Raw genomic sequence first — 12,776 nt, forward strand, 5'->3', positions numbered from 1 at the left:
ACCTAAAGAAAGTGGTTTGACACAAGACCCACGAAGAAGAGATGGCTTTGCATCCAAGAGCACTTCAATCTTCAGAAGAAAACTCTCATGAACAGGTAGGTGAACAGGACCGTGAAAAATGATACAGCCATGAATTGAGAGGAATGCAACAGGGTTTAAGCTTTGGCTCAGCTCTACTTCCTCTCCTATGACACTTCACTTGTTATTTTGAACACAGACTGCATGTTAGTAGCTGCACAGCATTTATGATAGAAACTGATGTACAAAGATAGTCTTTCATTTCAAAATGAACTCTAGAACATAAATGCACTGGAAATCAACAGAATGTCATGTGTGGGGAATTGCATCACTATATAGTTCATGTGTGATATCACAGTGTATATAATCTTGGGTATATGCACATCCTTGAGCAAGGGAATATCCAGGAAAAATAAGTGGAATGTTTTATCTAGTGGACAGAAAAACATGACTATACAAGCTATCAAATAGTGCTCTAAGTATTAAACATTGCGATTTTTTTTTAATTACAAAATATTTTAACATAGAGCTAAATATACTCTAGTTGTTCATTTGAGTAGAGGCCGCAAGGACTTTAGATTACAGTTACTAAAAATATACACTGTACTATGCTGTAAACTAACATAATCCAGGTCAAGCACTAAGAACAATTCATGGTTGTTCCCACTAAATTTTGCAACACAGTACATTACAGACAAATTTATTCAACTTAATTACTTATTTAATCAAATGGTTTTGTGCAGCCTATAGGACAAAAAATGCAGAGAAATTCAAAAGACGCTTAACCAAAATATGTCAAACTGACATAAAAGAACATAGCTTGCATATCATATGACTATTATACACATGTGCCACTTACCATGTACAATTGTGATTGGATGCATCTGCTGTTGAGACAAATCTGTTGAATTCTCATTTGTTGCCATCATCTTAGCTATATGGATCACAGCTTCAGCTTGATCTGTGTTTAGGTGAAACTTTGCTACCATCTCGTTAGCAATTTCAACTGTTTTGCTCAAGGTCAATAGTCCAAAGCTTTTGGCAGTATTTGAGACAAGAGTGGGAGGAACAAATTTTCCTTTCAAAAATCTACTGCAGGGTTCTTTCTTGCTTGGACTGAAATACAGTATCAGAATAATGCAGTAATATCTTCTCCACTTGCATTTGTATCAGACAATAACCATTAAAGGTGTTAACTTATTTCAAATTCTGATTCTGTTAAAACGTTGTACTTTCAATAAAAGCATATTTTAAAAATGACACAAACTCACAGATGCTGCTGGGTTTATAGTGCTGTAATAAAACATGCAATTCTCAGAAGAAAACCTGTATGGCTAGATGTTCTAATTTCACTGGTTTTATTAAACAGAATTTTACTATGTGGTTATAATGAATGGAGCAATTAACAGATTAACAAACCAATATCATGCTGTAAACTGTCAAAACTAGTGTGCAAAAGAGGAGTAAGTGAGATACATGAAGATGCTCACACCAGTTAAAGAGAGATTTTTTATTTTTTTGCTGGGAGCAGGGCACTGGCAAATGATACATTCAGTTTAGGTCAGCAAGAGGCTATTTTAAGCATAAATCTTGTATAAGGACAAGAGGCCAGTTATCTTGGTGTTAGGCAGTAATACCACTGTGCCAGATGCAAATAAAAATGATGTAATTGTTTAAATAACAGGATGGATCAATGCTGCAAATGCACACAAGAAATATAGTATAAAGCCAGGGCAGACATTAGCCCATTGCAAGATCATCCCTAGAATTCAGACCAGTGCCCTGTCAAGCAGGTTTTAAAGCCTTGTGGCCAACTAGTTACTAGGACATGTTATGACATCACCATAATCATGTAAAGGGTAAAGTAGACTACTGGGAAATGGAAGAATGACTGTCCCTAAAGCCCAACGGAGAGAGGAACAGTCACATGCCAGACTGTTCTGGCCTGGTGCCTAGAAGTCCCATGTCGCATACAGATTTTCTTCTGCAGAGATTTACATCCTCCTAACAAACAACACAGGACCTTGGTTCAGCTGCTTTACTAACTAGCTCAGTTTTCCAATACAAACCTTCCCATGAATAGTGTTCTTATTTAATCTGGCATATCTTGAAATCTGGTGGCCTGGTATTTCATTCACAATACTGTTCCTGCGCCTCTTCTAATTTCTGTGTAGCATTTCCTTTATATTATATTGATTTTCAGCGGTGGTGGTGCTGCGGTAACGTTGTCGCCTCACAGTACGACACTGTCCGGTTCAATTCTCAACTAGAGCGTCTTCTGCGTGGAGACATGTGTGAATGGGAGTACCTTCGTTGAAGGTTGTGCGTCAGGCCTGGCAAGCCGGTACGTAAAAATCAACTGCCAATCATTAGCGGACCGGAGTTCCACTGTGGCGAACCCTAACCGGGAAAAGCCGAAAGACACAAACAAAGTAATGCAGTTGAAGTGAAACAATAGAACTGGTAGCTGCAGGCAGCAGCTGATTGGTATCTTTATGACTTTAGAGCTGAAAACTCCCCAAGCTTTTGAGGGTTTTTCCTTTTGATTTTGTTTCAATGTAGCAACTTATATTAGGAGATATTTTCTAATTTGCAGTAAAAAAAAGCATGACTTACGTTTTCTTTGGATATTTTACAATCAAATGGCCTTAATGTCAACTTAAATATGAAATATACAGTAATAAGTATATTTATGTATGTACTTTGAAATAAAATTTTCCCAAGCAACTAATAGCTATTACCCTGGAATATCTTTTCACTTTCTATACACTCTATTTTGTAAGTTTTGCAAATTAACTTTTAATGAATTACTAATAAAAATTGATTTTATCCGTAAGTTTGGCTTTAAGTGTGACCTGGCAAGCTGTTTTTTTTCTGAAAATTTCAAGCACTGCTGAAATTTGTTCTGACAAAATATTTTCAAGACAAATCACAGAAATTATCTTAGCCAGTGTCATTTTCAGCAAAATTATACTCTTTCCTGGCAAGAAAATTAAATCAATTGTAGCTGCTGACTCAAAAGCTGTCGAAGTGAAGTCTTCTAGCATAAACTTCAGGCCCCATGGCAGAACAGGTTCCCTGAAGGGAAGTCTGTGCAGGAAGGTCCCCCTCAGGAGTGTACTGCATACTTCTAAGGAAGCTAAGCATGAAAAGTTCATTCACTGATGGAATTTAGTAATGACTGTTAAATGAACCTTAACTGTAGAGAAACTGGATATTTTCACAAAATGTGTCAATCAAAAACTGTAAGCCTGCTGGTATTGGAGCTGAGTATGAGTCTAAACTTGGCATTACTGCACACACAGAAAACAATGCACTTATTTGTGTATATTTTTTCAGACAGAGTGTTTCTGGGATGCCATAGAGATGTGGACCACACTTTAGGGGAACAATGGGTCCCTTGCCATTAGGAGAACTAGGGACACAATACAGTTACTCTGTAGGACTGTAAGACAGGGTGAGGCTTGCCAAACAGGTGAGATAGGGGAGCTCTGTGATACTCGAGAACAGCCCTCTTTAAAATATAAGGCCATAGCAAAGAGACCTAAGCTTGTCTAGGACAAAATTGGGCTATGAAAATGACCTTGGCTTTGTACATCTTTGCTTTCTGTAGAAATTTCATTATGTGCAGACATGGGTAAAAGGTGTAAAGAAATCCTACAATCCACTGCTGAACCATCCCGGAAAGTCTATCCCTACGGAGGAATTAAGGAAAAGTAGGTGTGGCATTTGGGACTGGTTAGGGATGCAATCAGGTCAGAGCAAGACCTTCTGCAGTGGAGGTAAATGCTATGCAGCACAGACTGACGAAGGGATCACTCATGAGGTATCAACAAGCATCGACTGTACTTGCTTGCCAGAATGTTGGCCAGTCTAAGAATATGCATTGCAATGAGAAGGTGGTGTGATGATATGGCACACCAAAATAGTCTCACTGTTCACCGACACTGGGAGGAGGAGAATGACTTCTGCCTTGCTTGTTTATGTACCACACCACCACTCTGTTGTTGGCAATCAGACTTCAACAGAGGATGTCCTGTAGAGCCTGTAGTGTTAGGGTGACTGTCCTTAACTTTAAGACACCAATAAGCAAACAGGCCTCTTGCTGAGACCATGACACTTTGCCTTAAAAAATGCCCTCACACCCGTCAGACATCCATTGTGACAGTGTTGACAGGGAAGGGAGAAACAAATGGACAGCTCTGAGTGACTTTGTCCTGCTGAAGTCACACAGAAAATTACAATAGCAAGTACTTGATAACCAAAATGTAAGGGACATTACATATGAATTCTGACTTATTTAGACCCTTAACATCCAGTTAAGTACCCTCTTACTGTTTGCAAAGGGAATCAAGAAAATTATCACAGCTATTAGACCCAATCCTTTGAGGTATAGAGCAGCTGTTGATTTGGGGAAGATCAAGAGAATGCGAAAGGTTAATTAAGTAGTAGCAATTCTGTCTGGTAGTAAAGTGACTGCAAGTGCCCAGGTGACAACCAATGATGGTCTTTGCTTGTAATAGCTACAGCTGTGACTTTGCAGTGTTCAGTTATATCCCCAAAGTTATCAATAGATTAAGTCAATCCTTACCCTGATCAATGACATCCTTGTAGTGGCCGTGAGAAGCCAGTCATCCAGATAAGGGAAGAAAGGAATAACTGCAGACAGGCTGTTGTAGAAACCTAGCATTTGGTAAACAGCCTGGAGGCAATGGTGAAACTAAATGGAAGGGCTCAGAAATGAGTTACTGCCACTGTTTCTGAACAGCTGGAATCTCCTAGATTCCCTAACTTAGTTGAGGGGAAATCAGGCTTCTTGGAGATCTAATGAGCACATCTGATCTCACTCCTGCAAGAAATAACTGCAGACAGGCTGTTGTAGAAACCTAGCATTTGGTAAACAGCCTGGAGGCAATGGCGAAACTAAATGGAAGGGCTCAGAAATGAGTTACTGCCACTGTTTCTGAACAGCTGGAATCTCCTAGATTCCCTAACTTAGTTGAGGGGAAATCAGGCTTCTTGGAGATCTAATGAGCACATCTGATCTCACTCCTGCAAGCATGGGTGGGGTCAACTGCACTATGGCCATCTGGAACTTTGTTTTTTTTGTATACTCATTTAGGCCACTTAGATGTAATATGGGCCTGAGGTACTCTGTCTTACTGGGTACCCCCCCCCCAAAAAAAAGAAAAAAAAAATTAACTATAAAACCCTCTCTGGTCTGGTTCAGCCTCTCAGTGACTGTTTTTTGACAAAAGCTTAACAACTTTGATTTGGCTGTTTTTGACAAGGTATGATGTCCAGAATTAAGGATACTAACCATGAAGAAGTTATAAGGATTTTACAGCTCCTGGATACTATCTCCCTGATCTACCTGTCCTACATGATGGTCAATCAAGCAGGAAGATATAGGGGGATCTGATGCTTAAATGTCTCCCGAGAGAGAGAGACATTCAAGCAAGTCCTCAGGGACTCTGCCCGCTAAAGGGAGGGCTGTGGAATCCCTGGTTTTGTGAGCTACCTCTGGCTGCAGCACAGTGCCTGTTCTGTAAATCACCATAACCATGCTGGTTCTCATCAGAACACTGCTCAAAGAGTAGCGTTCGACTCCTTTTTAAAACCACAGATTTGTTCTTCTAATTACTTGAAAAGATTCTCCGAGGACAGCAGAGGAGAACTTTACACTAAGACTAGTGACCGTTTGCCTTCTTGCTTACTCCTCGCTTACTCTTTTCTTTAAAGCTTACAGCTTTTCTTTCATCTGTGGACCAAGAAAGGATAAAACATCCATATAAGCTTTGGTGAATGATGCCTTAAAGCTACTGACAAAATTACAGTACCTGAGGTAGGACTTACAACATCTGGTGATTCTTAACTTCACTACTCAGGCTGCTCCTTCATTGCCTTATGCACTAGTGTCATGGACAGGTTGTTCACTCTGGTTACCACCTGGGAGACTAATGCTCTCATAAGTTCCCATGAGGCAACCTTTTCAGCATCTCAAGTATCATTAAACTTGTCGTGTGGATTGGGTAATTCAAAGTTATGACAGAAAAGTGCCTGACACATACACACACTTTCAAAAATTTTCCAGTTTCCTGGACTCCTTGATTTTGTGTGTGTGTGTGTGTGTGTGTGTGTGTGTGTGTGTGGGGGGGCATGATTCTTAATTGAGGGTGGCAACCACTATGACTGAGTTGGTTAAAGAAGCATTACTACAGCATTCACAATCTTTGTGGGGCAGATGATCTTGTTTGGTGTCCTATGGATAGGTGCCACCACATCTAGTTCTTGCCAAACCATTTGTATGGCCAGCAAAAGCATGTGGCCTTCATGGGGACCACACAGGATATTTGCTGGAGCTGAGGAGAAAGCCTTCTGCAGGATATTCTCATCTGGGGAGACCAGATTGGTCTCGTTAAATCCAAGATTTCCAGAAATTTGGGCTAAATGCAGCAGTACTGGGGAAGCTTTCACTTTCAGGTTTGTATCTAAGGTGAGTGACTCTGTTCGGGGAGTCCAGGAATTTCCTCTTGTACCACCTCTTCCCGGGAACTGGAAATCTTGAAATATATCACAAAATATGGCATATTCTCAGAGAAGTAGCATGGATTCAGACCTAAATATGGCACAATGACAACTCTAGATACACTTGCCTATCAAATTTACAACATGGAAAAGGTTAACATATGCCATTTACCTTGACATAAAACAAGCCTACCCAAGGCCACAATCAGCTTCTTTTCCTTCTTTTTAACATCTTTATTGAATCACAATTGCAACAGTGACTTAGGTACACATACATTAATAGAAAACTAACCACAGTGATCTTTCTCAATGTTTTCATGCAATATTTATTTTCAACAAATTATCAATCACACCAGCATTATACTAATTGTCCATCTGAGCATTTTTCTGCATGGACTGTTCCCACAAACTCCACTTATTTCTATGTAACTGCTCCTTCCCTTTTCTCAAGATCCCACATCCAGTTATTTTAAGACCTTTTTAATATTGAGTACTTCAGCTACAGCTGGCTTACAATTTGATTTCTATTTTTTAAGTAATCGCTTTTTTGGCAGCCAATAGCATTAAACTTTGTAAGACCTTAAAATGACTAGGCAATTCAGTGACCTACTTTAAAAGAATAATTTCTTTATTTACAACCATTTGCTTTTCCAGCATTTCTGACAAAGTACTTGGTAGTAAGTTTTTAGTTACATTCCGAAAAAAACATGTTCCCAATTCTCTCCCTTTCTGAAACACAATCAGCATTTGTGTTTATCTGAGGAAAAATGCCCTGCAGTCTGCTTGGAGTAAAAAAAAAAAAATGCTAAGACTTCTAAGCAAAAATACAAAATATTCTGGATTTGGGAGCCATACAGATGTCCTCCCATTGCTCCTTTGTAAATTGCCTTTTAAGTCCCTTGTCCTAATCTTTTCTAACCTCCTCTGATTGATTCATATCACTATCATGCAGTATTTTATATGTCCTACTAATTACCACATTTAACAGCAGCTTCTGTTCAGTTACCAGAGCAGGTCTTTCATTTAGGATTCTCCTATCCCTTTCTCTTTGCCTATGCTCTAATTTCAATCCCCGGTAGGGAAGGCAAACTTCTGCTTGGCCTAATCCCACTCTATTACCTTTTTCTCTCTAGTCATTTACTCCCAATACCTTGGTTCCTTTCCTAATTTTCTCCAGTAAATTCTAGCCTGTTCTTGCCTATTTCCTGTAGCTCTACTTCCAGTTAGCCCTATTGGTAAAATCTCTTTTCTCTGTTCATATGTTGGCTTAATTCTTAGAATATTTGCTGCTACTTTAAGTAAGCTATATGTCCTTGGGTAGAAATAGTCTCATGGCGACTATGGTTGGCATCATAAGTTTTTGTGGGAACCTATTGCAGAAGTAGATTGCCAGGCTTTTTTCTGCACAGATAACTGCTGCTGCCCAATTGTACCACAACCAGGTTTCAAACCCAGGTCTTCCTGTTCATAATCCTGCACCTTAACCTCTAAGCTATCAGTCTGCTGCTGTTTAATATATAAAAAAATACTTTGTATGATTATTAAGTCTCCTTAAGGACCTTCATCCAAAAACCTACTCTCTGCTTATTTCTCAAACTCAGCTCTGTTTCATCATCATCCCTTTCCAGTTTGACTTATAACCTTCTGCTTTTTTTATGCATACAGGCTTTAACTGTGTTGCTGCAAAGTTTTTCTTCAAATCAGGTTATCCTAAACAACCTTCTTCTATGAGAAGAAATAACTTATCCGATTTAACTCCCTCCTCCCTCTTTCTCGCCCAAATAAATTCCTTCAACTCTTTTAATTACCCTCCACAATCTCTCCTCTGATTGATAAAAATATACCTGATCTCTATATGAGATTAAAGGGAATACAAACATGTTTACTGCTTGCAACTTGCTATTTATATACATAAACAAGAGCTTCAATTTCTCAATTTTCACATTATTTTTTGTTTAGTCTCTTCCCAGATATTCTTAGCTGCCATAACAGAATTCTTTTTAATTCATGCACCTAAATACTTTATCTTATCAAGTAACCATAAATATGGGTATTGCTGAACTAATTCATGTGTACAGACTTATGTTAATGTGTTTTTTATTCTTTAATTTTATATCCTGAAACAACTTGAAACTGTCTCAAAATGTTCCCCAACACCGAAATGTGCTTTTCTAGACTTTTCAAGTGCAAAATAATATCATCTGCAAATAAAACCAGTTATTCTTGATCGCTCTGTCATTTATATCCTTAAATTTTATGTTTCCTTTATTTTCTTTGCCAATGGCTCTAAATATAAAGCAGCTGTGAGATGTTTCTTGGGCAGGTATGCTTGAAAGTCCTTGTTCCTTGCCTTTATAGTTTTACGCATAAATCGCTGGCAAATCTGAGAGCTTTAGATCTAGGCAGTAAATGCACTTAAAGACAATTATTTTACTACCGAACATCTGCCAGTACATCTACTAATTTTCTGAGGAGCAGACATGCCCCACACATCCAGTGTAGGTGTTCCTTACCCAGATACTTAAAATTTACACAAAAGCTCTAATAAACCACAGTGCAAAATGTAGAAAATCTTAGAAGAAAAGATCCCAGTGGTTTCTTATTTTCCCGATTCTTTGGTCATAGGCCTGGACTAACAAATTTGCAGATTCATTTTCTGATAGCATTCATGAATGCAGCAAGAAAAAAATAAAGATGGTATGGGTAAACTTCACTTACACACCAGACGTTATGAAGTTACCTGAAGTAATACATCAGTCTGACTGAGGGGGTGAGGGTGTCCAGCTTTGAAAGTTGGCTGTTCAACTGACCTCAGCCTACAGCAAAGTTTCCTAAAATGATGACTGCAACAGTGATCCACACAAAAAGGTAGGTTTAGTTTCTATGGTGCAGTCTGAATGGACACCAGCACCGAGCATGCCACAGGGGTAGAATTTTAGTACAGGTGTCAGTCACTCTGATGTATCTTCTGTTGTGTATTCAAAGGGCACAGCACAGTTGCAGTGATGACTGAAGAAGCTGAAGCATGACAACACAATAATGCTGGCACTCATGCAGGGGCCAGTGATAAGACAGAGACCTGAATTACAGTCTGATGGCACAGTGGTAATGTCTCCATCGTAGGTGGGCATCCACCTAAAGTACAAACTGAAGGTACGGCCTCATCAACCCCATGAACACGATGCTATAAGTCAGAGCACTCACTATTCCCATTGGGGATGGGCTCTCTATGGCTGCGCACCAGCAATGTTCACTCTGTGGATGAGCTAGAAGATAACAGCACTTTGTCTGATGCAGGTATATGCATCACTGCACAACCTTGCAAGGGTGACCAGTGCTGTCCCTTGTCATTGTTGGTCCTGCTCTGATATGTTGGTTGCACTCAGGATCAAACAGCAAATGTGTCCGAGTTTCATCCATTTACAGTCTGCTGCAATCCAGTCAGCATGGAGCTGGTTACTGTGTTGTATAGCATCCAACAGGAAATGAGTCCAGTCTTCATTGGTTTTATGATGCCTATGGTGGCACACACTGCTCCCATCTTAATCTCCATATGATGGATTGCCAGTGCACTGTCCACACTGGCAGTGTTGTATGAGGTCATAATAGGGTACACATAGGAGTGGTCATGTAGGGGGGATCCATTCAAAGGCATACAGTCCTCACCTTTGTCCGAAAGTTTAAGACACTGTGCCATCTCCTACCTCTCCCTCAAATGTGGGAAGCCATGATACCCATCTCCACTGGCAAGGCACCTCATGAGAAGACTACATCCAGTCAAAAAAAATCCTACAGGGGATGGTGAGACCAAAATTCTAGTGCAACAAAGCCAGAAGAGTGGCTGCAGTTCTTGAATGTGTTGTCACCTTCACCCCTTCACAAGAGGGAACTGTCTTTGATACAAAGTACCTGCCACCTTGAAATCTGTCTTGACCTCCTGTGGTATGCTACGACCAGTGTATGCATTAAAATATCTGTCCCTAGCCACCTGTGCATATGACAACATCTATGAAACACTCCAATCCACTCTTCCTCCTGTCGGGTGCATATGACACACAGTGTGGCTCAACCATGCAATGGCCATCACAGCTTATTAGCATTGGATGTATCATGTTTGTTCTTAGTGACAGTGTGTGTCCATGCACCATTCACTGCGTGTTCATCAAGGTTGGTAGATCTGGGCTAGACATTGCTGCTTTGGCCATGTTGTCTGGGGGATGACTGTAGAACTGCTAGGTGCTGATGTTCTACCACACTCTTGCTGGACAGTGCTGTTGATGAACTATCCCTGGTGGTCACACGTGTACGTGGTCTAAGTATATCAGTGTCCTGTGGCTTCTCAACTTGTCTTCTCCCCAGCATATTTATAACTGCATGCTGCATGCAAAGAACATCCTGCAGGATGTGACACAGTCATAATGTAGTACCAGCTATGACATGCTAAGGAAGTGGACTTTTTGAGAAGGCTGAACAAACACTGTACGATACTGAATTGCATGTGTGCATTATAATGAAATTTGCCCAAGTTCTGTGAGTTCTGCACGAGTGGCATAAACCAGGGCAGGAGCAGATATTCAACATTACCTATAACAAAGTTATAAGCATGTACTTGTGGTGGGCAATAATACATTTGAACACATTATAAATGTACAATTACACATTAACAGTGGTTACAATGCCTGCACTTACCAACTCAATGGCCCTGTGAAATGTGACTACATAGGAAATGGTGACAGATTAGTTTTGTGCCACACATCTTAATTATGCAGGCTGCCTCTGAATTTGTGGGAGCATGTTGGCTATGATTCCAAACACATCACATTCTACGTAGCAGTTCACATAATGGCAACCTGTCCTGTTCACAAACCTTTGTGACTATGAACCAGGTCGGGTCTTTACTACTACATGTGTCAATCTATGGCATCCAATACCTCATGGAAGCCAGCAATATCACAGAAGGTACACATGGGTGTTATCTGTCTCCCTTGTGTTGTGCTAGAAAACCACACGTGCTCCTACATATGTAAGTGCATTATGTCAGGAAAATTGCAGAGTATCTCAGAGGTGGAAAACTATGGAATACTTAAACATGTCCCTAGCTGGTCTCTGTAGTTAGAATGGAAGGAATTATACATAACACTGGACTCATCAAGGATGGCAAGGTTATTCATTCCTTTTATGTTCCGTACTCTTCAGATCAGTGAAATTATGGTATGTCAGCCACTGATGGTAATGTTTTCACTGGCACTTGAAGCCAGCACACACATGCCAATAGGAAGCAGCGACGCTAAGAACTAGAGTAGGCTGCTGTTCCTGGAATTACTGCTATTTGAAATTCTAAACGTTTTGGTGTACTTTGCTCTTTAATGATCAGGTATACAGTAGTGTGTAATTCCCCACATATGATTACAAATTATGACTTTTGTAGGCCAGTGCGTGTATGCTTACTACTTAAAGAAGCTTTCTAAGGGTTTCCACAAGTGTATAAATACTGAGCACGTGCAAGCCTGACTGCCATTTTGTAGTTAGCTGTTGAGATGTAAGCATGTATATCTGTGTAGTCTGTCTGCTAATCAGTTTGTTTATATTTTGTAAAGCTGCTATCTATCCTGTTGTGTTTCTATGTAATAAAGCATATAAACGAACTATCCAGCCTGTTCGTTATCTATATTAGATACAAATGAGCGACATGGTGCCAGAAGTGGCATGTCTAAAAAGGACATGTGGCCAGACAGGAATCCAGATTCTTCAGTTCGAGACTGAGAGGCACTCAGTTAACATTGGAGGAATATATAGGAGTGAATCATCCCCTACTGTATGTATAACTCGGAAACGAATTTCAGGTATTAAAAGTTGCTCAAGCTATTTCTTATTCGCAAAATATGAAACAAGGCATTCAGAATGCTATAAATGAATTTCTAAGTAACAGATATAATCAATATTATGATATATTAACAGAAATATTCGAAATAATTACAGAAAATGTTTGAAATAAAGTCCGAATCGAATAAAATTAATAAAATAAGGGAAAAGACTGCATTTTTTTCGCTAAGCACTACTTTTTCACATTAATCAAAGTTATTCAAGTTGTTTGAAGTGTCTGAAGTGTTTGCATGTTTGTGCAGTATTACAGTACAGTTATTTTGCAAAATATGGCCATTACAAAGCATATTTCGCACAGTACAGTATTTCAAGGATTTTCTTGTGCATTTGAATGTTATTACAAGTGC

The 12,776-nt window shown here is 39.6% G+C and overlaps 1 protein-coding gene across 1 annotated transcript in view; it reads right to left on the reverse strand.

The window, feature by feature from the left end:
- ZGRF1 (zinc finger GRF-type containing 1) overlaps window positions 1-12,776 on the reverse strand; it is a 2,981,513-nt gene that overhangs the window by 1,213,940 nt on the left and 1,754,797 nt on the right. The window contains 1 exon segment of the mRNA XM_044061551.1: window positions 878-1,134. Within this exon segment, the coding sequence (XP_043917486.1) occupies window positions 878-1,134 (257 nt within the window).

The sequence above is a fragment of the Protopterus annectens genome, chromosome 2.part0 (assembly GCF_019279795.1).
Source record: "Protopterus annectens isolate FY-2018-M chromosome 2.part0, PAN1.0, whole genome shotgun sequence".
NCBI lineage: Eukaryota > Metazoa > Chordata > Ceratodontiformes > Protopteridae > Protopterus > Protopterus annectens.